Source organism: Elephantulus edwardii, unplaced genomic scaffold (assembly GCF_000299155.1).
Source record: "Elephantulus edwardii isolate Elephantulus edwardi_28Jun2011 unplaced genomic scaffold, EleEdw1.0 scaffold00288, whole genome shotgun sequence".
NCBI lineage: Eukaryota > Metazoa > Chordata > Mammalia > Macroscelidea > Macroscelididae > Elephantulus > Elephantulus edwardii.
This window is the reverse complement of record NW_006400038.1, coordinates 531,279-555,544: the sequence shown is the minus strand read 5'-3', so window position 1 is coordinate 555,544 and position 24,266 is coordinate 531,279. Positions and strand designations below refer to the sequence as shown.

At 41.0% G+C, this 24,266-nt stretch overlaps 1 protein-coding gene across 1 annotated transcript in view; it reads left to right on the top strand.

Annotated features, from left to right (window-relative positions):
- Positions 1–24,266, top strand: part of ATP2B2 (ATPase, Ca++ transporting, plasma membrane 2) — a 257,365-nt gene that overhangs the window by 100,983 nt on the left and 132,116 nt on the right. The window contains exon 2 of the mRNA XM_006900551.1: positions 3,159–3,356. Coding sequence (XP_006900613.1) covers positions 3,159–3,356 — 198 coding nt within the window. The remainder of the gene's footprint in view (positions 1–3,158; positions 3,357–24,266) is intronic.

Here is a 24,266-nt window from a genome sequence, read left to right as displayed (position 1 = left end):
TATGCCCTCCATCCCCCTATCTTCTTTACCCCTTACCCCCTCTATTGCCTCATGCCCTTCATTCACTCATGACCCCATTCCTCTAATTCTCATGTCTCCCATCCCCCATCACCTTATCCCCATTCCTGTCTCAAATTCGCCTGCCCTTTATTTCTGTTCCCTCACCTCCCATTCCTCCGTCCTCTCCATTCCCATTCTCCCACTCCTCTCATCTTCTCTACCCATTCCTCAATTTCCTCATAGCCTCCACCCCATCTCCCCACAGTCCCTCATTTCCCCCACTACCTCCATTCCTCTAGTCCCTCATTCCTGTCCTCTCACTCGTCCATTTCCCTATCCTCTCAGCCCACCATCCCCTCATTCCTTCCATGCCCTCATTCCCCATCCCCCTATTCCCTTCATTCCATCCCCTCATTCCTCTCCTGTCCTCATTCCCCATCCCCCTATTCCCTTCATCCCATCCATTCATTCCTCTCCTGTCCTCATTCCCCCATCCCCCTATTCCCTTCATCCCATCCCCTCATTCCTCTCCTGTCCTCATTCCCCCATCCCCCTATTCCCTCCATTCCCCATCCCTTCATTCCTCCCATGCCCTCATTCCCCCATCTCCCTATTCCCTCCATTCCCCCATCCCCTCATTCCTCCCATGCCCTCATTCCCCATCCCCCTATTCCCTCCATTCCCCCATCCCCTCATTCCTCCCATGCCCTCATTCCCCCATCCCCCTATTCCCTCCATTCTACGAGCCCTCCATTGCTCCCATGCCCTCATTTCCCCATTCCCTATTCCCTCCATTCCCCCTTCTCCTCATTCCTCCATTCTTTCAGTTCCTCCCTCATTCCTCCATTCCTTCCATTCCTCCCTCCCTTTCCATTTCCCTATAAGAGCTGGAAAACCACCTCCTCCTTTTACAAGGTCCAAGACTTTTCACCTTGTCCTAATCTCCACCAATCCTCCTTGCTCCTACTTAATTCATTCACAAGGCTAGCCTCATGCCCACAGCTCTTTACCTCTGAAACTTCTGCCCTCTCCCAGCATGTGGGTCTCTGTGCTGGGCCTGTGGAGCCCTAGCCTGACAGAACCCTCAGAGCTGTTGTGGACTCCCCACTATCTAGGGGCATGTTCATTATCAAATGTTCACTCATGTAACTTCCACAGGTTCAGAAACCACCTCCCATTTGGAGGTACCTTGAGAAGGGCTGACCTCACTCACACTGAGCTGCTTCTTTGTCAACACCAAACCTTGTGAGGAACCCATTGTGTGAATTGGGACCTGCGCTCTGTGGAGTCCATACATCTTACTGTGCTTCCTCATTGTTGAGATGAGTAAACTGCGGCTTGGAAAGGGAATTGACTGGTCAAAAACATAGAAAACTGCTTCACCAGGCCAATGTGAACTGGCAGTAGTCTCGTCCTCTGAAGACCAGTAGATACCTTCTTGAGTTCTCCCTCCTCCCTTAATAAAAATCCACTTCCAGAACACCTGGTATGTGCACACCATGATGCTCAGATCTTTGATGGCTTCCCTCTCCTAGGGAGTCTAAAGAAGTATTTAATACCTCCCATGTAGAGGTATTTGGAGCTGTGACCTCCAGGTACATTAGAGATGGGGTGAGAAACCCAGAGTCTTCCTGAGGCCCAGGAGTCACTGCTCAGCTGATTGCTCAGAACATGAATGTCCCTGATGGCCCTGCCAGTGTGGGAGGCTGCAAGGCCACGTTGCCAGGTACAGAACATTGTTGTCCTGAGTTCTCAAGACCCAGAAATACCCTTAACCAGCAGCTTGGTCACAGGGAGGCCTCAGTTATGACAGCTATAAAATGGGCATAGCTTAGCTCTGAACTCCCTCCTTCTCACAGCACAGGCTGCATCTCTGTGGCTTCCCCACATTGACAGGTGAAGCACACATGGGGTTTCACAGAGACAAGTGGCCCAGGGCTCCCCACTCAGGAGTCAGCCAGTGTTGCTCCATGGAGCTTTCTCTGCTGGTGCCTGAGGACTCTCAGCTCTCAACACAGAGAGGAAAGCAACAGTCTCTTCACACTTTGAAAGCCAAGACTGAATGCCAAGACCAGAGAGCTCTTATGCTCTATAAGTCACTAGACCTATCCTTTTGCATTTCTGTCCACAGACCCCAAGAGGGACTCAGTAAATACTGAGTGAATGAGTAAATGGATATTAGCAGAATATTAGAATCCTAGTGGATAAGGAGCTGTGCTGCTAATCCAAAGACAGGCAGTTCAAATCCACCAGCTTCTCCAGGGAAGAAAGATAGACAATGCTTCAAGTGGAGATTCATTTCTGAGCTGTATAAAGAGCTGCACAGACGCAGAAGCATGTGGGGAAAGAGGAATGAAGGAACAGAGGCATCCACCAATCCGGGAACCCCAAGAACACTGGCAGTTGCTAGATGGGCATGGATTAGGTGCTCAGTAAACACTTGTCTGCACGGCTTTATCACCTGCAGTGATAAAATGATGAAATATGATGTTTGTCCCTCTGGGGAAGAGGATATTGAGGCTCAGAGAGATACAAGTGTCAGACTGGGCTTGGAATTCTGGCAGCAGCTCCTGAGCATGTGCTTATCAGAGACGGTCAACAGAAGCCCAGAGCCGGAGCTGGGGCCTCCGAGTGGATCCAGGGATGTGTGCACAGTGCCTGTGGCTCACAGCTCTAGAAGACAGTCTGAAATCAAGGTGGCAGCAGGGCCACAGTCCTCCAAGCCCCAAGGGGTAATCTGTCCGCTTGGAGCTGTACTACTCCTGCATTTGCATCTGTCTTCATGTGCCATGTGTCTCTTAGAGCAGCCCTCCTTATAGGATCTGGGGCCTGCCTGGGTGTGCCAGAATCACCTCAAATTGAAACCCTTCACTTAATTTCATTTCCTAAAACCTCTTCTCTAGATAAGGTCACACTCCAAGATCCTGGAAGTGAGATCCTGAGCTTGTGTCTGGGGACCACTCTTCAGTGGGGTCTATAGTCTCTCATGTTATACAGGGATCCTCCTGCATTCTCAGGGAGCAGAAGGCAGCATGCTCCTCACTTTCCCGCCTTGGTCCCCATCACACTCCCGCCTCCCATCCATTCAGAGTCCCTCTAAGGAGAATGCTTGAGTCTCTCCCAGCCCTTCCAGTAACCTCTCTGCACTATGTCCACAGGTTTGCCAGGCACTGCTCCAGACCTGGAGAAGAGAAAGCAGATTTTTGGACAAAATTTTATACCTCCAAAGAAGCCAAAAACCTTCCTGCAGCTCGTGTGGGAAGCACTGCAAGACGTGACCCTGATCATCCTGGAAATTGCAGCCATCATCTCACTGGGGCTCTCCTTCTACCATCCGCCAGGCGAGAACAATGAAGGTAAACCAGGGATGCCACACCACTGTCAGGCGAAGAACCAGGGTCCTGGGAGGGTCTCGCCATCACTGGGGGCCAACTGGCCCCAGCTCTCTCATGTATGAAATGCAAGAGTGAGACCAAGAATTACATTGTAGTGAGCATTTACTGAGCCTTCACTGTGTACCTGTGAGCTCTGGTGGCCAAGGAGGCACAGTGTTGTGCTGCCAAGCTAAAGGCAGGCAGTTTGATTCCACCAGTTGCTCCAAAGGAAAAAGATGGACAATCTCGTTCCCTGTGATTCATAGCCTTGAAAATCCCCTGGAGGGTCAGCTACGAGTTTGTTCCTACATGACAGCAATGAGAGATAGAGTACTAAGTGCTGGGCTTTGGGCTGAAATTATGTTTTCCCCTGAAAACACTTTAAGATTGTTGTTGTTATATACTGTCAAGTCAGAACTTCAGAAACTGTAGATCACACAGCAAGAGATTGCCCATCTTTCTCCTGCAGAGCAGCTGATGGATTCAAACCACCTACCTTTGGGTTGGCAGTGCAACTCCTTACCACTAAGCTGTAATTCTCACCACTGACAGCTTTTATAGATAAAGAGATAAAGGCAGAGAGAAGGGCATTTCTTATTCAAAGTCACTGATGAATACAACTTTCATGCTGATGAAGGCTCTGATGTTGAGGCTGTTTTCTAAGAGTCCAATGCTGTCAGCACAGGGAAAGGTAGAGGAAGGGAGGGCCAGCAAGACAGCTGGGCAGGTCAGCTCTTACAGCTCCTCTATGGCTCCCATAATAAAATACCACGGCCTGGGTAGCTTTAAAAACAGAATAGTTAGGCCAAAGGTCTGAACTCAGGTGTTATCAGGGCTGTGTTCTCTCCAATGCTTTGGAGAAAGTCCTTCCTCATCTCTGCAGCTCCTGGCAGCCCCAGTGTCGCTTTCTTATGGCTGCAGCTTCACTTTTTCACATGGAGACCCTCCATGTGTCCCTCTGTGTCTCTTCTCTTTTATAAAACATCACTCCTATTGGATTAGGGGTCCCCCCCTGGTGTGACCTCACATTAACCTAACTACCAATAAGATCATATTTCTAAACTGACACATACCAGGGTCTAGGACTTTAAGTACCTTTCTAGGGCACATAATTCAACCCCTTTTTAAATTTCTTTTCACTCCATCATTCACATACATTTTGTTTTCTAACTTTAATTACAATTGACCAATGCCATTTATTATATCTCATCACATCTTCACTGTACCTTACTTTTCCCTTTAACCAATATCCATCAGTTAATCTCTGTTTCTCTCTCCCTCCTCCTACCCTTCATGATTGTTTTTACCTGTGTATAAACCTTTCTTTAGCTTTTTTAAATCAGTCATCCATATCCTATTCTACAATGTTAACTACAATAAACATAGCGTCTAATCTTTCATTTATTTCACATTGTCTTTTCCTTCATCTATTCCAATAAAGTGTTCATTGTCTGTCCATTCATTTCCTACTCTCCCTCGATTGTAACAATATTAGAATGATTACATATGTCACCTTTCTGTAATTTGTTGTCATTGATTTGTTGGTTGTGTTGTTGTTGTTGTTGTTGTTGTTATGTTCTGTCACATCGCCAGGGACTCATAGTGACCCTGTGTACAACAACCATAAACTCTGCTCTCTCCTGTGCCAATCTTATTGTCTCTGACACACTTACTGCTATTACCCCAGTAACTGAATCAAGCCTTCTCATTGAGGGTCTTCCTGTCCTGCGCTATCCCTCCACCCTTCCAAGCATGATGTCCCTCCCTCTTCCTCGCAACCTGTCCAAAGTATGTCGGATGAAGCCCCAGAATCCTTGCCTCCAAGGAGCAGCATGGACTCAAATGGCCTTGTATAGTATTTGACCTTTTGTGACTGAGTTATTTTACTCAATATAGTGTCCTATACACTCGCTTATGCTGTGTAGTGTTTCAAGAGTTCTTCATTATTTTTCAGTGCTGCATAATAATCCATTGTGTAAATATACCACGTTTCTCTATTGATCCCTTTGTTGATGAGCATTTGAGCTGTTTTAATCTCTTTCCTGTTGTGAATAATGCTGCACAATCAAACACAGATGACCATTGTTGGATATAGTCCAAAAGGTGAACCACTCAGGTTGGAAGGCACTCAAAATGCAACTGAGGAAGAACTACCTCCTCAAAGCAATGTCTACCTTAGTGACAGGTGGAGTAAAGCTTTTACCCAAGAAAAGGTCTTCATTTGCTGATGTAGCAAAACTCAAAAAAGAATAAACAGATGCAACATTCCATTCAAAATTAGAACGTGGAATGCACAAAGCATGAATCTAAGAAAATTGGAAATTGCAAAAAACGAACTAGAACACAGAAAGATCAAACATCTTGGACATTAGTTAGCTGAGTCAGTTTGGTAATGACTGTTTTGAATCAGACAGCCATAGGATACACTATATCAAGAATGACATATTGAAGAGGAACAATGTTGTGTTCATCATCAAAAAGAACATTTCAAAATATCTTGAAGTGTAATACTGTGAGTTATAGGATACAATCCATATGCATAAAGGCCTGTTAATGCAACTATTATCCAAATACACAATCAACTACTAAAGCTAAAGGTGGAGACACTAAAGATTCCGACAAACTTTTGCAGTCAGAGATTGCTCAAACAATCAGCTTGCATTAATGATGACTGGTGATTAGAATGCAAAATTCAAAATCAATAAGTTGGAAAATATGAGTTGATGGCAGAAATGAAACTCAGAGAATTGCATAACAGAATTTTGTGCTATCAGTTATTTATTCTTTGCAAATACTTTTTGAAGCATAAATGGCAACTATAGTATAGACCTCACCTGATGAGGAATCCTATTGATTATACCTGTGGAAAGACAGTAGAACAACTCAATATCAACATCCAAAACAGGGCCAGGGACTGACTGTGAAACAGATCATCAAGTACTCAGATACAAGTTCAAATTAAAACTGAAGAAAATTGAAACAAGCTCACAAGAGCCAAAATATGACCTTGAGTTTGTCTCAACTGCATTTTAAAACTATCTCAATATTAGACTTAATGCATCAAATAGTAATGAGCAGATGAGTTGTGGAATGGCATCAAGAATATCATCTATGAGGAAAGCAAAAGGTCTTTGCAAAGAAAGAAAAGACTAAAATGGATGTAAGAAAAACTCTGAAACTTGCATTAGAATGTAAAATATAAAGAACCAAAACAAAGAAATACTGAAATGAGCTGAATAGAAAATATCAAAGGGCAGCTTGAGAAGACAAGCTCATTCACTCATTGCCGTTGAGTCAGAATCAACTTATAGGTGACTCACCATGAGGTTTTCAGAAACTGTAAACTGCACAAGATGAAATTGACCATCTTTTTCCCACAGAGCACCCTGTGGACTCAAACTGCCAAAGAGACAATACTCCTGGGTTAGCAGTACAATCCTCCATGGACTACACAACCAGAGTTCCTGGGAAAACAACACAAAGTATTACAATGAAATAGAAAGCTGGAAACAGAAAACCAAAATGGAAGAATATGCTCAACATTTTTCAGGCTGAATGAAATGAAGACTAAAATCATGCCTTGAGTATCAACGCTGAAGGATTCTATAGGCAAAGCCTTGAATAATGCCAAAAGCATCAAAAGAAGGTGGAAGAAATACAGAGTCACTGTACCAAAAAGAATTGGTCAACACTGGGCCATATCAGGTAGTATCATATGAATAAGAATCAGCAGTACTGAAGGAAGAATTCTAAGCTGCACTGAAAGTGTTGGCAAAAAATAAGGCCCCAAGAACTGATGAAATACCAACTGAGGTGTTTCAGGAAACAGATACAGTCCTGACATGCTCTATGCCAAGGAACTGGGAGGTGGCTGCCTGTGCAACTGATTGAAGACATCCATATTTGTCTTCATTCCAAAAACGAGATGATCCCACAGAGTGCAGAAATTTTCAATGTCACTAATATCACATGCAAGTAAAATCTTTCTGAAGATTATTCAGCTGGAACAGGGAACTGCCAGAAATCAACAGGGAACTGCTAGAAATGCAAGCTGGATTCAGAAGAGGCCATGATACCAAGGGTATCATTGCTGATGTCAGAAGAAGCTTAGATGAAAGCAGGGAAGGCCAGAAAATGGTTTACTTGTGTTTTATTGATTATGCAAAGGTATTCTACTATGTGGATCATAATAAAGTATGGTTAGTAGTAATTCAAGGAATTGCATTCTATGAAGAAGAATATTACATCAAAACTGAAGGAAGCCTTGCCTGTGGAAAGTAAAGAGACTTGAAGAACTTACTCAAAAACAAAGACTTCGGCTGTCAATATGGATTACAATTCAACATTAAGAAAGCAAAAATCAGGGGAACTCTGGTGGCCTAGTGGCAAGGAACTGCAACTACAATCCCAGAGGCGAATGGTTCGAATCCACCAGATGCTCTGCCGGGGAAGGAGGGACAATCTCCTCCTGTACCAGTCAGATCTGATTTGATGGTACACGCACACAAAAAATAATAAAATAAAAAAAAAGAAAGCAAAAATCTTCACCATTAGAACAATAGAAAACATCATAAGAGATGAAGAAAAGTCAAAGATTCCATTTTACCTGGATCCACAATAAACACCTCTGGTAGCAGTAGTCAAGAAATCAAAAGGCATATTGGACAAATTTGCTGTCAAAGATCTCTTTAGAATGTCACAGAGCAAAGATGTAAGTCTAAAAACTGATATCATTTGAAAAGTTAGTCTAAAAATCAAGGCATGCTTGATCCAGGAGGAATTCTAGTGGCCTCGTGAGTATGTACTCGTGCTGCCAAGCCAGAGGCAGGAGTTTGACTCCATCAGGTGCTCTGCAAGAGGAAGACAGACAGTCTCATTCTATGAGATTCATAGCCTTGGAAAACCCGCTGGAGGGTCAGCTATCTGTAATTTCTGGCCTGACAGCCTGAAAGAGAGAGATCCAAACTATGGTCTGTTTAGTTGTTTCTTATGCCTCTGAAAGTTGTGCAATGAATAAGGGAGACTCAAGAATTGATGCCTTTGAATTGTGGTTTTGGAAAAGAGTACTGAATACCCTATGGACTGGCAAAGAAAAACCAAGCAAGTCTGTCTTGGAGTAGGTTCAACCAGAATGCTCCATAGAAGCAAGCATCATGAGACTTCATTCTACATGCTTTGAACATGTTGTCCAGAGGGGCCCTTGGAAAAGAGGTCATGCTGGCTGGGGAAAGTAGAAGGTCAGTGAAAGAGAGGAAGACCCTCAAGGAGATGGATTGACAAAATGACAGTAACAATGTGCCAAGCATGTTAGAGATCATGAGGGTGGTACAGAATAGGGCAAGGTTCAGATCTGTTGTTCAGAGTCACTGAGTTGTAGTGGACTGGATAGCAACTCAAAAAACATTTTAGTCACATTTTTCTGTGGCTACTTATATACCGCCGTAGCACAGTTGTGACAGAGTACTGTCAAATCTTTGAAAAAAAAGCTTGTCAATTCTGTCCTGGAAGATCAGAATGGGTTGTTTTGCCATAAACGGTTCTCAACACCCCTCCTTCTCTCCTTTTAACTCTTCATTTTCCCCTTCTTCTCCTTTCTCCTTCCTGCTCCCCTCCTTCCTTCTCCTTCTGTCCTCCCTCTTCCTCTTCTCTCCCTTCACATCTCCTTTTTCTTTTCCCCCTCTCCCTCTTTCTCTCCCTTCTTAGCACTCTCTCTTTGTCATCCCCCAAAGTGTGTGTGTAAGGAGGATAAAGATTCCATCTCTTGAATCAGACACACCCAGATCAGTTGGAATCCTTCCACAGTCACCTCCCACTTTCCTTCCCTGACCCTCAGTTTCCCCCTCCTCTGTGACACAGGTTATTGTGAAAGAGTGGTGCAGTGACCAGTGGCCAATCTTGGCACACAGGGGAGGTGCCTGAGCATGGACACAATGGGCTTCTTTCCCTGAAATTCCTCTTTGGAGCCTGGGAGAGAAGGCTGTCTTCCCTCTGCAACACGCTTCCCATTCACACACCCAGGGATTATCCCTGCAGACAAGCATACACCCAAGAGGTGGACATGAAGACCTTTTCCCATGAGCGCAGGCTCAAGGGTATACTTAGAAATCTGTTCCCCACTTCTGAAGGCTAGCACTTTCCATGCAGCAGGATTTCAGAGCCCACCACTTCTCTCGGAGTGGAGCTTTGGGCTCCTGGGGGGACTCCCTCCTGCAGTCACACAGCACTGCCCATACCCACACTGCTAGGGCTTCCTTCCTAAAGGCAAAGTCTTTTCACTGTATCCATAAAAGCTAGTTCATTAAAATCACCACAGTTTTTGTAACATACTAATTTTCATACAGAATCAGCATGGGGAAAAGTCTAAAATGCAGGTAAGGACAAAGAGGGAAAGTAAAAGTACCCTTTACCACACCCCCAAGACAGACCCCTGACTTGCCTCCAGTTCAGGGACCAGGTCAAATATATAAGCAGTTTTATATCTTTTCTATTTATATGGAAGGAACCCTGATGGCTTAGTGCATAATGTAGTAGGCTGCTGAGCAAAACGTCAGCAGTTCAAATCCACCAGCCAAGCTGTGAAATGAGCACTCTCTGGAAAATCCAATGGTGAATCCTTATAAGTCAGGATCAACTGCAAGACAGGGTTTTATTCCACAATATGTATTTTATCTATAATAAAAATAAATATTGTGAATGTACATGTATGTATGTGCCTAAATACAAATAGATGATGATGATAGATGATAGATAGATAGATGATAGATAGATAGATAGATAGATAGATAGATAGATAGATAGATAGATAGATAGATAGAAACAGAGATATGTATATTATTTCCTAAAGTCATCTCTCAGTTTGTCATAGTTACCTGTTGCTGGGATGTTGGAAACTGTGCCACCAATTTTTAAATACCATGGTAGACAGGTTTCATGTGAACTTCCAGACAAAGACAGACTAAGAAGCAGAACTGGCTTTCTACTTCTGAAATAGTAGACCCTCCAGTCCCAGTATTCTCTGATTTCTTGAAAACAAGATCCATCTGACATCAGCTCATGATCCATCTGTCACAACCTCATCTGAATCAAGCCCTGTCAATGTACTAGTCTAACCATTTCTTAATAATCTTCGACAAGATACTTGCAAGTGATATTTATGATAATTGGTACATAATTTTTACATTCTTTTACATCCCTTTTGGGGGAATAGAAACAAATATAGATCTTTTCCAGTTAGTTGACCAGGTATTTGTCTTCCAAATTTCTTGGCATAGACTAGTGAGCATGTCCAGGGCTGCATCTGTTTGCTGAAACATGTTAATTTTTATTCCATAAATTAAATTCCTGGGTCTTTTTTTTTTTGTCAATGCCTTCAGTTGCAGCTTGGAAGTCTTCCTTCAGTACTGTTGGTTCTTGATTATATGCTACTTTCTGCAATAGTTCAATGTTGACCAATGTAAAAGCATTTGACTATAGGGATCATAACAAATTATGAGCAACCTTGAGAAGAGTGGGGATCCCAGGAAACTTAATTGTGCTCATTCAAATTTTATACCTCGACCAAACACAATTTCCCAAACAGAACCAAGGAACTATGCAATGGTTTAAAATCAGGAAAGGTGTACATCAGTGTTGTATCCTTTCTCCATACCTATTCAATCTGTATACTGAGCAAAACATTTGAGAAGTTCAACTTTATGGAAAAGAATGTGGCTTCAGGATTGGAGGAAGACTCACCAACAAGATGTATTATGCAAACGACAAATGCTTGCCAAAAATGAAGAGGATGTGAAGCACTCTACAGAAAATCAAAGACTACAATATGGATTAGATCTCAACATCAAGTAAAAAGAAATCCTCACCACTGGACCAATAGGCAACATCATGATGGATGTTGAAAAGACTGAACTTGTCAAAGATATCATCTTGCCAATGATTTCATCTTGCTTGGATCCACAATCACTACCCATGGTAATACCAGTCAAGAATTTGAAAGATGTGTTGCCTTAGGAAAATCTCCTGTCAAGGACATCTACAAAGTTCTAAAGAACAAGAGTGTCAGTTTAAAGACTAAAGTGTACCTGATCTAAGACATGGCATTTTCAGTTGCTTCCTATGCATCTGAAAGTTGTACATAGTCAATGCCTTTGAATTGTGGTGTTGGAGAAGAGTACTGACTGTCCCACAGACTATCAAAAGGACAAACTAATCTGTGTTGGAGTAAGTGCAACTTGAGTATTTTTTTGAGACAAGGATGGTGAAACTTCATCTCACATGCTTTGGGCATATTGTCAAGAAGGGCCAGGCCTTGGAAAAAGAGATCAAACTGGGAAATGTAAAAGGTCAGAGAAATAGAGGAAGACCTGAAACACAATGGATTGACACAGTGTTATAATAATGGGATTGAATATATGAGAGATAGTGAAGATGGCATAGGATAGAGCGAGGTTCAGATCTATTGTCCATAGGGTCGCTATGAGTCATGGTCAGTTCAGTGGCATCTAATAACAACAACAACCAAACTCTGTGAATATCAGTGGAACATTAATCATTACTGTGCTGAAGATGAACCCTGCAGATTGGAAGGTTCTCAAAATACCCCTGGGGAAGAGCTGCCTTCTCAAAGTAGAGTCTACTTTTTTGATAAAGAACATTTAAAGATCTTTCCTGGAATGCAATGCTGTCAGTAACAAGACACAATCCATATGCATACAAAGAAAACTAGTTACTATTACTATTGTTCAAATATGCTCATCAACCACTAAGGAAACAGATGAAGACTTTGAGGATTACTACCAACTTCTGTAGTCCGAAATTGATCAATCACGCAATCAAGATGCATTCATAACAAGTGGAGGCTGGAGTACAAAATTTGTAAATGATGAGAAAAACATAAGTTTGAAAATATAGTCTTGGAGACAAATGAGGTCAAAGATCATATTATAAAATTTTGTACAATCAATTATTTTATTTATTCATTGCAAATATTTTTTTTAAACACATAAGCAGTTGACCACATATGTGGAAAGAGACAATGAAGAAACTTGATGTCAATAGTCAGAAAGAGACCAGGAATCAGCTGAGGAGCAGATCATCAATTACTCATACAAGTTCAAATTGAAGGAGAAGACAGTTAAAATATATCTACAAGAATCAAAATATGATTTTGGCTTTGTCTTACCTGAGTTAAAATTCATCTCAAGATGTGTTTGTTGTGTGCCGTGGAGTCAGAATGAACTCATAGCTGACTCTCCAGTAGGTTTTCGGAGGCAGTAAATCTTGTGAGAGGAGACAGCCCATCCTTCTCCTGCAGAGCAGATGGTGAATTCAAATGGTGAACCTTTGGGTTTGCAACACAGTGTCTTACAACTAGGTCACCAATAGTAAGCATAGCTCAAGAATAGATTCTGCAAAAGCATTTGACTGTATAGATCATAACTAACTATGGTTAACATTGAGAAGAATGAGAATCCAAGAACACTTAATTATGCTCATATGAAACTTACACCTAGACTAAGAAGCTATTGTTCTAACACTGAATGATTTGAAATCAGGAAAGGCATGCAACAAGGCTATATCCTTTTTCTATCACCAACTACTCATATGCAATTTCAAGCTGAAGCTGAGGAAAATGAAACCAAATACACGGGAACTAAAATACAACTTTGAATGTCTATCCAGCCTGAATTTCAGAACCATCTCAGGAACAGGTTTGAGGGCTTGAACACTAATGAGCCAAGACCAGATGAGCTGTGGGAGGATATCAAGGGTATCATCCAGGAAGAGTGCAAATGGTCATTGTGAAGACAGAAGAGGAAGAGAAGACCAAAATGGATGTCAGAAGAAACTCTGAAGATTGCACTGGAGCGCAGAGAAGCCAAAGCAGAAGGAAGAATTCAAGATACTAAAGAGCTGAGTAGAAGATTTCAAAAGGCAGCACGGGATGATAAAGTAAAATATTACAATGAAATATCCAAGGAGTTGGAGTCAGAAAATCAAATGGCCAAACTCGCTCAGCATTTCTTAAGCTCAAGGAACTGAAGAACAAATTCATACCTCGAGTTTCTATAATTAAGGATGCTTTAGGCAGAATATTAAATGATCCAGGAAGTATTAAAAGAAGATGGAAAGAATATACTGAGTCACTGTATCGAAAGGAATTGACAGACACAGAAGAATTTCATGAAACAATATATGAGCAAGAGCCTATGGTGCTGAGGGAAGAAGTTCAGGCTGCTTTGAAGGAAATAGCAAAAAACAAGGCCTCAGGAATAGATGGTATACTGATTGACATATTTCAGCTAAGAGATGCTGCCCTGGATGTGCTCACCAAGTTGTGCCAAGATATCTGGAGAACAATAACTTGGCTAACTGACTGGAAGAGATCTATATTTGTTCCCATTCCAAAGAAGGGTGACCCAACAGAGTGTGGAAACTGTAGAACAGTATCATTGATTTCACACGCAAACAAGATTCTACTGAAGATTTTCCAAAAATGACTGGAACAGCACATCAGCAGAGAACTGCCAGAAGTCCAGGCTGGGTTTAGAAGGAGTTGTGGTACTAGGGATATTGTAGCTAATGTCAGATGGATCTTAGCTGAAAGCAGGAAATACCAGAGGAGTGTATATCTGTTTTTAATTGACTATGCAAAGGCATTTGATTGTGTGGACCATGACAAACTGTGGCTGACTCTGAGAAGAATGGGAAACCCAGAACACTTGATCGTGCTAATGTGAAACCTATAATTGGATCAAGAGGCAGTTGTCAGAACAGAGAAAGGAAACACTGTATAGTTCAAAATTGGGAAGGGTGTATGCCAGAGATGTGTCCTGTCTCCATACCTTTTCAACCTGTATGCAAAACAGATTATCCGGGAGATTGGGCTCTATGAGGAGAAATGTGGGGTCAGGATTGGTGGAAGATCTATCAGCAATCTGTGTTATGCAGATGACACAACTCTGCTTGCTGAAACTGAGGAGAACCTGAAGTGCTTGCCGCAGAGGGTCAAGGACTGCATCCTTCAATATGGATTGAGGCTCAATGTCAAGAAGACAAAAATTCTCGTTACTGGACCAATTGGCAGCATCAGGGTGGATGGTGAAGAGATTGAGATTGTTCACAGCTTTAGTTTGTTTGGCTCCACAGTCAATACTCTTGGCACCAGTAGCCAGGAAATTAAAAGACATATTGCGATGGGAAAGTCTGCTGTTAGGGACCTTGTTGTGAGGAGGGACTGGTCCTTGGAGAGGGACATCATGCTTGGTAGGGTGGAGGGACAGCACAGCAGGGGAAGGCCTCTATGAGGTAGATTGATTCAGTGGCTGGGGCAATCAGGATGGGTGTAACAGAGACAGTGCTATTGACACAGGACAGACCAGAGTTTAAGGTTGTTATACATAGGGTCACTATGAGTCACAGGGACTCGATGGCACATAATAACAACAACAACATGCCTAGTTAATCTATATGTTGAAGAAATCATTAGAGAAGCTGGACTCTGAAGAAGAATGTGACATGAGGATAGGAGGAAGATGACGGATATAGATGACACAATTTTGCTTGCTGAAAGTGAGGAAGACTTAAAACGCTTGCTGCAGATGGTCAAGGACCTTCATTCAATATTGATTGCATCTCAACACCAAAAGACAAAAATCCTCACCACTGGATCAATAAGCAACATCATAATAGATGGAGAAAAGATTGAAATTTTCAACAATTTCATCTTATCTGGATCCACAATCCACACCCTTGGTACTAGCAGTCAGGCTATTAGAAAACTTATTGTACTGGGAAAGTTCACTGTCAGGGACTTATCCAAAATACTGAAGAGCAGTGAGGTTAACATAATGACTAAGATGCAGGCCCTGGTCTTTTCAAACACTTGCTGTACATTTGAGCGCTAGACAATAAGTAAGGATGACAGAAGAGGAATTGATGCCTTTGAGCTGTAGTGTTGGAGAAGAGCACTGAATGTCCCGTCGACAACCAGGTATGTCTTTGCAGTCAGAATTCTCCTTGTAGGCAAGGATGGTAAAGCTTCATCTAACATACTTAGGACATGTAACTAGGGGAAGTTATTCCTTGGAGAGGACCATCATGCGGGGACAGGTGATGGGTCAGTGAAGGAGAGGGAGACCCTCAACAATAGATTAACATGATGACCCTAAAAATCGGTTCGAGTGTGTCAGAGATGAAGAGGATTGCATAGGTTAAGATTGGGTCCAGGTGTGTTGTTCATAGGGTCACCATAAATCATACTCAATTCAACAGCACCTAAAAACAAGAATAACTAGAATATATGTGAGCCAACTATTGGGTATATATCACAAAGAAATAAGAGCGTTAGTACAAAATGACATGTATACACACCCAACAATGTTCATTGCAGCATTATTTACAATAACAGAGAATGAAAAACAAGGTGCCCATCAAGGGGAGAGTGGTTAAAGAAACTGTGTAGTCACACCATTCAGTATTTTGCTTTTTTAAAAAATGATCAAAAAATTGTGAAATGAATCAGGTGAGGTTTGTGTGTAAAGTCATCATCTCTTTTTTTTTAAAAAAAAGAAAGGTATTTGCTCTGAATAAATCATTGAGCACACAAAATTTGATCATTCACTCTCAGGTCTTACTGTTTTCACCAAATCTATACTTTCAAACTACTCTTTCCTCCTCATTGTTTCCAACTTTTGTGTTCCAGCCACCACTAATTATTAATGCATCTTGATTGCATGTTTGGTCAATTTCAGTCTGTAAAGGTTGATAGAAATCCTCAATCTCCTCCTCTTTGGCTTTAGTTGTTGGTGTACACATTTGAATATTAGTTGTATTAACAGGTTTCACTAGTATGTGTATGGAGAGTATCCTATATGGTGTAAAAATCAATAAAGGTATGTTGGAATTGTATCTTTTCTCTACACCTATTCAATCTTTTTTGTTGTTGTTATTGTGGGGGTTGGTTTTGTTTATTAATTTTAATGGAACTTTACAGAGACTTTGGATTTCCATTGATTCATTGTTGCACTGTTCTCCCTGCCCACCCTCTCCCCCCCCCAATTCACTCTTCTATTTGAAACATAAAAGAAAAATTATTTCATTGTTATACAATCCCTCCTCCCTACGTCCACTTCACTGTGCAGCCTTCATTCTGGACTCCTGTCATAAGAATAACACCTAATCATAGATCCCTTTTAAACAGTTCTCTCCCTCATCTGTTTTAATACAGTATACGTTATTTATCCCCTTTCTCAGTCTCCCCTCAACTACGATGTCAGTCTCGTTTTACAACAGTGGCACTATGCAATATTTGTCCTTTTGTGACTGAGATATTTCACTCAGCATAAGGTCCTCCCGGGTCACCCATTTTGTGTAATATGTCATGAGTTCCTTGTTGTTCAGTGCAGCATAGTATTCCGTTGTGTGAATAATATACCAGAGCTTCTCTATCCATTCGTTGATTGATGGGCACTTGGATTGTTTCCAACTCTTTGCTATTATGAACAAAGCCGCAATAAACATGGATGTGCATCTATTCAATTTTCATATACTGAACAAATAATCTGAGAAGTTGAACTCTGTGAGAAAAATGTGGCATCAGGATTAGAAGAAGAGTTATAAACAACCTAAGTGTGCAGTAACATTGCTTGTGGAAAGTGAAGAAGACTTGAAGTACTTACTGAAGAAGTTCAAAGACTACAGCCTTCAGTATTGACTATATCTCAACACCAAGAAAACAAAATTCCTCACCACTGAACCATTAGGCAACATCATGAGAAATTGAATAAATAACAAAGTTGGCAGTGAATTCATTTTCATTTCATCTATGTATGTATCAACATCAGAAAAACAAAAGGTGTGTTGCATTGGAAAAATCAGCTATAAGGACTTCTTTAAAGTGCTACTGACCCGAAGCCATGGTGTTTTCCATTGCTTCATTTATATGTAGAATATATTGCATTTAGTGCCATTTTCAGAGTCTCTTCTGACATATGTTTTGGTGTTTTCTTCCTCCTCTGTCGTGATAAATTTTGCTTACTTCATAGCATTGCTATCATCCCACAACTCTTTTGGTTTTCCATCATTAATGTCCAATGCATCAAATCTATTCTTGAGATGGTTTTTACATTCAGGTGGCATAGGTTGCATTAGAATGTAGAGAGGTCAAAACAAAGGTGAAGTAAGAGATGAATAGAAGATTTCAAAAGGCACTTCGAGAAGATAAAGTATTATAACTGAATGTAGAAAGAGTTGAAGTTAGAAAATCAAAAGGGAAAAACATGCTCAGCATTTCTTAGGTTGAAAGAACTGAAAAAATTAAACCTCAGATTGCAATACTGAAGGATTCCATATATATATATTTTTTCATTAAGAAGTAATATTTATTTGTAAAGGGGTAAAGTGTCCTAGTACTACAGTGGTTAAGTACTTGACTGCTACCCAAATGATTAGTGGTTCAAAAACATCACCCCCTCCATCCCACTCCATGGAGGTATGAATCCACAGATTCCAAAAACTTCAGACCCACCATTCATCTCACAGTAACCCTAAATTACACCTTATAAAACCCTATGGGGAATTGTGTACCAATGAAGGAGTTTGTCTTTTGCTTGTCAAGGAGAGGCGTGAACTGGGGGTGGGGGTGGGATGGTTGGGGAGAAAAATGCAACAATGAATGAATGGAATTCCAAAATCTCTGTAGATGTTTATTGAAATTCATAATAATAATAATAATAAAAGCATTTTTTAAAAACCCTATGGTGGCAGTAGTGTTCTGTCCTGTAAAGTGACTCAGAGTTGGAATTAAATTGATGACATCTGACACAACAAAAAGGAGAGAGAAGATCATACCAACATATTTCTGATGGCTTATCAACAGCAATAACATTTCATTCTAGTCAGTTTTAACATGTATACAATTATTATATTTGTCAAATTGGCAATATCAAATCACAGTTCATACCAATAGCTCTGTTGTTGTTAGATGCCATTAAGTTTGATTTCAACTTATAGAAACTCCACAAACAAAGTATAGAAATCTTGCCCAATCCTGCACCATTGTCACCATCCACCACATTTAAGCTCGTTGTTATAGTCTTTGTGTCAGTTCCTCTCATTGAGGGTCTTCCTCTCCATCACCAGCCTCTATCCTTCCAAGTCTGATGTTCCCTTCCAGTGACCAACTCCTCTTGACAACGTGCTCAAAATATGTGAGAGAAAATCTCATAAATTTTGTTTCTAGGAAGCACTCTGGATGCACTTCCTCCAAAATAGACTTATTTGTTCTTTTAGCAGTCCATGGTATATTCACTATTCTTCGGCAGCACAATTCAAAGGCTCAGTCCTTCTTTGCTCTTTATTAGTAATTGTCCAGCTTTCACAAACATATGAAACAATTCAAAATACCATGATCTGAGAGTCAGGTGCACATTAGTCTTTAAACTGGCATCCTTGTTCTTCCATACTTTGGAGAAGTACTTCACAAAGTTTCCCCAAAGCAATACATCTTTTGACTTTTTTTTTTTAAAAAAAAGCATGTTCAGTTTTCTTTTCTTTAACTTTTTTTATTTCAATAAGGAAAATTCTTTCATATGAAAATAGCTAGCTACTACAATCACTTATTTGAAAGGAGAAACAATAGGTTTTGAGCCTGGGCAAAAGGACAAAGGGCAAGGGCCCCAAGTGGCCTGGAGAGCCCATGATTCAATTTTCCATCCAAGGTAAGTTTCAAAAAAATTATATATAAACAAGTTGACCATTACACTTTTAGCCATTGTTTGCCCTTTACAAACATCTGTTCTACATGAAAGACGAACAGAGGAAAGGCCAAAAACATAACAGAACAAAACTAAAAGGAAACAAACAAACAAAAAACCTCTCAGGAACAAAACCCCAACCCCTAAATCCTTCTTTACTATGCAAGGCATGAGGTTAAAAGCTTCAATACAGAATCCCCTTCAAACAATGAAAGTCATCCACACACAGCCTTGACAGAAATTTCCATTCTGAGGCTTCGTAATGAGTAGAAGACAGGTTGCTGGGGATACTGTTGCCTCCTTTGTGGCCACTGGGCTGAAGAGTGGGCCAGCTATGCCTGGAAGACCACTACAGCAGTATGTGCTGGTGGTCCTAGTGGGCAGCATGGCGGGGTCACAGTGGGGTCTTCTGAGTGAGTGACTCCCTGTCGCCAACATTCCAGCCACACCTGTGGAGGTGATCTGTCTTTCTGAGAAGAGCTGGCTTTTTGGAAACCTATTTCCCATGCATCACAGAACATAATAAAGCACAGTCATGTCTCTGGTTATCAAAGGCCATTTCCAATAGACCCCTTAACCCAGTCTTGCTCTGCAAGAAGTAGAAAGGGACAAGATTTGAGAGGCCACATGCAACTACTTGGTGGAGAGGAGAAGCGGGATAAATTATTTTATAAAATAGAGGAAAAAGAAATACTTTCAGACTCATTCTATGAAGCCAGAATAACCAATACCAAAGCCAGATAAAGACACCACTATAAAATTATAGATCAATATCCCTCTTGAACATAGATGCAAAAATCCTTAACAAAATCCTAACCCATAGAATCCAACAGTATATCAAAAGGGTAACTCATCATAATCAATTGGAATTCATAACAAGTTTGCAAGGATAGTTGAACGTAAGAAAAACAATTGGTGTAATCTACCACTAAAATAAAACGAAGAGGGAGAAATCATCTTAATTGATGCATAAAAGGCTTTTGACAAAATCCACCATCTTTTTCTGATCAAAATGCTCAATAAAATAGGACCAGAGGGGAATTCCCTCAACATAGTTAAGAGTTTATATACTAAACCAATAGTTAATCTCACCCTCAATGGAGAGAGTTGGAAGGCATTTCATTGTGAACAGGGACCAAACAAAGATGTCCATTATCACCACTCCTATTCAATATTATGTTGGAAGTTCTGGTGAGAGAAATAAGGCAATAAGAGGTATAAAATACAAATACATATTTTATAAATAAAGTTTAAATTGGCAAAAAGGAAGTAAAACTAGTTCTATATGCAGATGATATGGAAGTATACATAGATACCCCTTAAGACTCAGCAAGAAAACTGTTAAGCATAGAATACCAGTTAAACAAAGTGGCAGGATACAAGATCAACATACAAAAATCAGTCCAGTTTCTCTGTAATAGCAAAGAGAACATAGAAATGGAAATAAGAAAAACAATTCCAATTACAATAGCCAATTAAGATTAAATACTTAGGAGGAAATGTAACTAGGGAGCTCTGGTGGCCTAGGATTAAGGAGCTGTGCAGCACATGGTTCGAAGCCACCAGCTGTTCTACAGAAGAAAGACGGACAATCTCCTCCCACGCAATTTACTGCCCTTGGTACCAGCAGTCAGCAAATCAGGAAATGTATTGCATTGGGAAAGTCTGCAATTAGGGACTTCTCCAAATTATTGAGAAGTGATTCTGTGAGGACTAAGGTGTGTCTGATTCAGACCCTGGTTTTTCTGATCACTCTCTATGCATCCTAGAGCTGGACAATGAAGAGGGATAACAGAAGAAAAATTGATGCCTTTGAGTTGTAGTGTTGGAGAAGGGCACTGACATCTCATGGACTACAAAAAAAGAAAAACAAATAAATATGTTTTGGAGACAGTGCAAACAGAGTGCTCTTTGGAGGCTTTACCTCATATACTTTGGGCATGTTGCAAGGAGGGGCTATTCCTTGTAAAGGGACATGATGCTTAGAAGGATGGAGGGTCAGTGACAGAGAGGAAAACCCTCAATCAGGTGAATTGACACAGTGACTGCCACAATGGACTCTAGCATGTCAGGAAGTGTGAAGATGGCACAGGATAGGATGGGGTTCAGATTCATTGTTCATAGGGTCGCTATGAGTCATATTCAACTTCACGGTACTTAACAGCAATAAGAACAACTACAATGGAGAAATAAGAGTCCTAGATCAATGGAAGAATATACTATGTTCATAAACTGGGAAGCTCAATATTGTCAAAATTAAAATCCTACTAAAAGAAATCTGCCAATTCAAAATAATTTCAAAAGAGATACTGATTCTGTTCTTCAAGGAGATGGAAAAGGCAATTTCCAACTTTTTAGGGGGGGGAAGGAAGAGAGCCCCAAGTAAGCAAAGCCCTACTTGAAAAAATGAAGTAGGAGGCATCACACTCTGATCTCAAAACCTACTAGATAACTGTAATAATCAAAACAGCATGATATTGATACTGTGTCAAACAAATAAACCCATGGAATAGAATAGAATCAAGAATCCAAAAACCAACTCATCCGCCTATGATTAACTGATCTTTGGCAGAAACAAAATCCATCCAGTGAGGAAATACAGCCCAAATAACAAATGATGTGGCAAAATCGGTCTGCAGAAAACTGAAACAAGATTCATATCTCACACCATACACAAAACCCAACTTAAGATGAATCAGAGACCTAGGAATAAATCTAAAAACTATAAAGATCATAAGAGGGAAAATAGAAACAAATTTAGAAACCCTAATCCATGGCATGAGCAGAGTTTCAAACATAACCAAGAATCCACAAACAGGAGAGGATGGAATAGATGAATGGGACCTTCTAAAAATCAAATCCTCAAAAACTTCTCCAACAGGGTGAAAAGGAAGCCAAAAGGATAGGGAAAAACATTTGGTAATGACATATCTGATAAGAGACTCATCTAACTCCAGCACCTCATCAAGAAAATTACAAACAACCCAGTTATTATGCTGTCTGAGCTACATGGTGCTGCTGTAACAGAGACATCACACTGGGTGGCTTTAACAAAGAGAAATGACCATTTAGGAGACTAGCTGTCAGAGCTCAGCATACTTGCTCTAAAGGAAGGTCTTCTCCCTCATCTCTGGGTTCCAGAATTTTCCCTGCACAGAAACCTACATCAAAAGACAATACTCCATCCCTGGCTTTTCTTTCTTGGTGTCACTATGGTCTCTCTCTGTGTGTTCACTTCTCTCTGCTTCTGTCTCTTATTAAACAGAATGAGGTGCAAACCACACCCAAGGGAAACTCCACATCAGACTGTGACCTGGGTCAGAATGTTCATCCTACCCTAATATCCTTACAATGGATAGCAGGTCACATCTGAAATCACATTGTGAGATGGTTATAATACTGCCTAACTGCCTCTAACCCTGCCTTAGCAACATCACATACCTATTGCTGCTGAGTTAGTTGCAAATCAGCAACCCTCCATCATGTTTTAGGGACTGTAAATCCTCACCACAGGATAGGATTATCCTTGTATGATTCCTCATATGGAATTCAAACCACTGACCTTGCAGTTAGCAGACTGGTACACTATGTGCCACATCAGCAGAGTTCCTGGTCAGGATTTATAAAATGTATTTTTTTTCTTTTCTTTTATTTATTATTTTATTATTACTTGAGTAAAGGTTTACAAAGGATACAGATTTTTTTTAACCATTCATACATATTTTGTTTTTTAACATTAGTTAGAATACCCATAAGTAACCACATTCCTTCACACTTTTGCCACGTCCTCCCTATGATTCTCATTTCCATTAAACATTATCCTACCTTTTACTGCCTTCCAGGATTTATCTTTGGAAAAAAACTTCTCTTTTGAACTTAACTAGTTGGTTATTCTAAGACCCAAGTACCTCCCTTGTGTTATTGTTTCTTGTCTATTCTTTGACAGAAAGTTGAGCCAAGTGTATGAGTTTTGCTCCAGATTCAAAGGTTAACTAAGGGTCATAGTCTTGGGAGATCTGCCAGTTTCTAGCAGATCAGTAAGCCTGGCCTTTCTTAGAAATCCTAAACCTTCAAGCAATAAGATTGTAAGTGGCATATTGCTTAACAACTTTTCATCTTATGTAACTCATCTGCAATATAAAGAGAAAAGCAACCTTGGGGGGAGGGAGCAGGAAGAAAATAAAAGCAATAACTTGTTGTAAGGATTAAATGCTTAACAATGAATTTGCATAATTCCTGGTAAAAAAATTAGAGTAGCATAAGGACAAATGCTTCTGACCTCTAAAATGTAGGATTATCACATCAGGCTGAGACCCACGACAAAGCCAAGTGGATTTGTATTTGGGAGTGAGAACACCCTTGTGATGCCTCAGAACTCACATCCTTCAGGCAGAGCTCTGGGCAGGCCAGGCATTTGGCAGCCCCAGTCTGCAGGTGGGAAGCTGAGCTCTGAGTAGGCTGAGAGTTACTCAGAGCTGCTCAGCAAAGACTGTGAAACCCAGCTGCTGTCTTGATCCAGTAATGTGGAGTTGAGTACAACTCATAATGACCCTGTGACCAATACCTGAACCCTGTCCTATCTTGTGCCATTCTTGCCATCTCTGATATGCTTTCATTTATTGCTGTAGTCACCATTCAGTCCATCTTATTAAGAGTCGTTCTCTCTTTCACTGACCCTCCACCTTTCCAAGCATGATAACCCTTTCCAAGGAATGGCCTCTCCTAGCAAAATATCCAGAATATAAGATGAAGCTTCACCATTCTTGCCTCCAAGGACCACTCTGGCTGTGTTTTTTCCTGGGATAAATTTATAAAGTGAGAAATAGCAGAGCTGGGAAGCTAGGCCTCCTCTCCCTGAGTGCTTGTACCTGAGGTGATATTATCAGAAACCCTGACTACACCAGGTGCTTGGCCTCCTCACCACAAGAACATCTTGTCCTGAGGATAACGTCTGATATTATAGACGAGGAAGCCAAGGCCTGGGCAGGGGCTATCACTTGCAGGTGAAAAGCTGAGTCTTCATTTGAATCCACATGCTTGGCCTTTTCCCACCTGCAGGAGGAGGTTCCACAAAGATCTGTTCCTACTGCCCTAGTTCCAAGCACTCAGGGTGAAGAAGCTCAGTTTCCCAGCTCCGTCA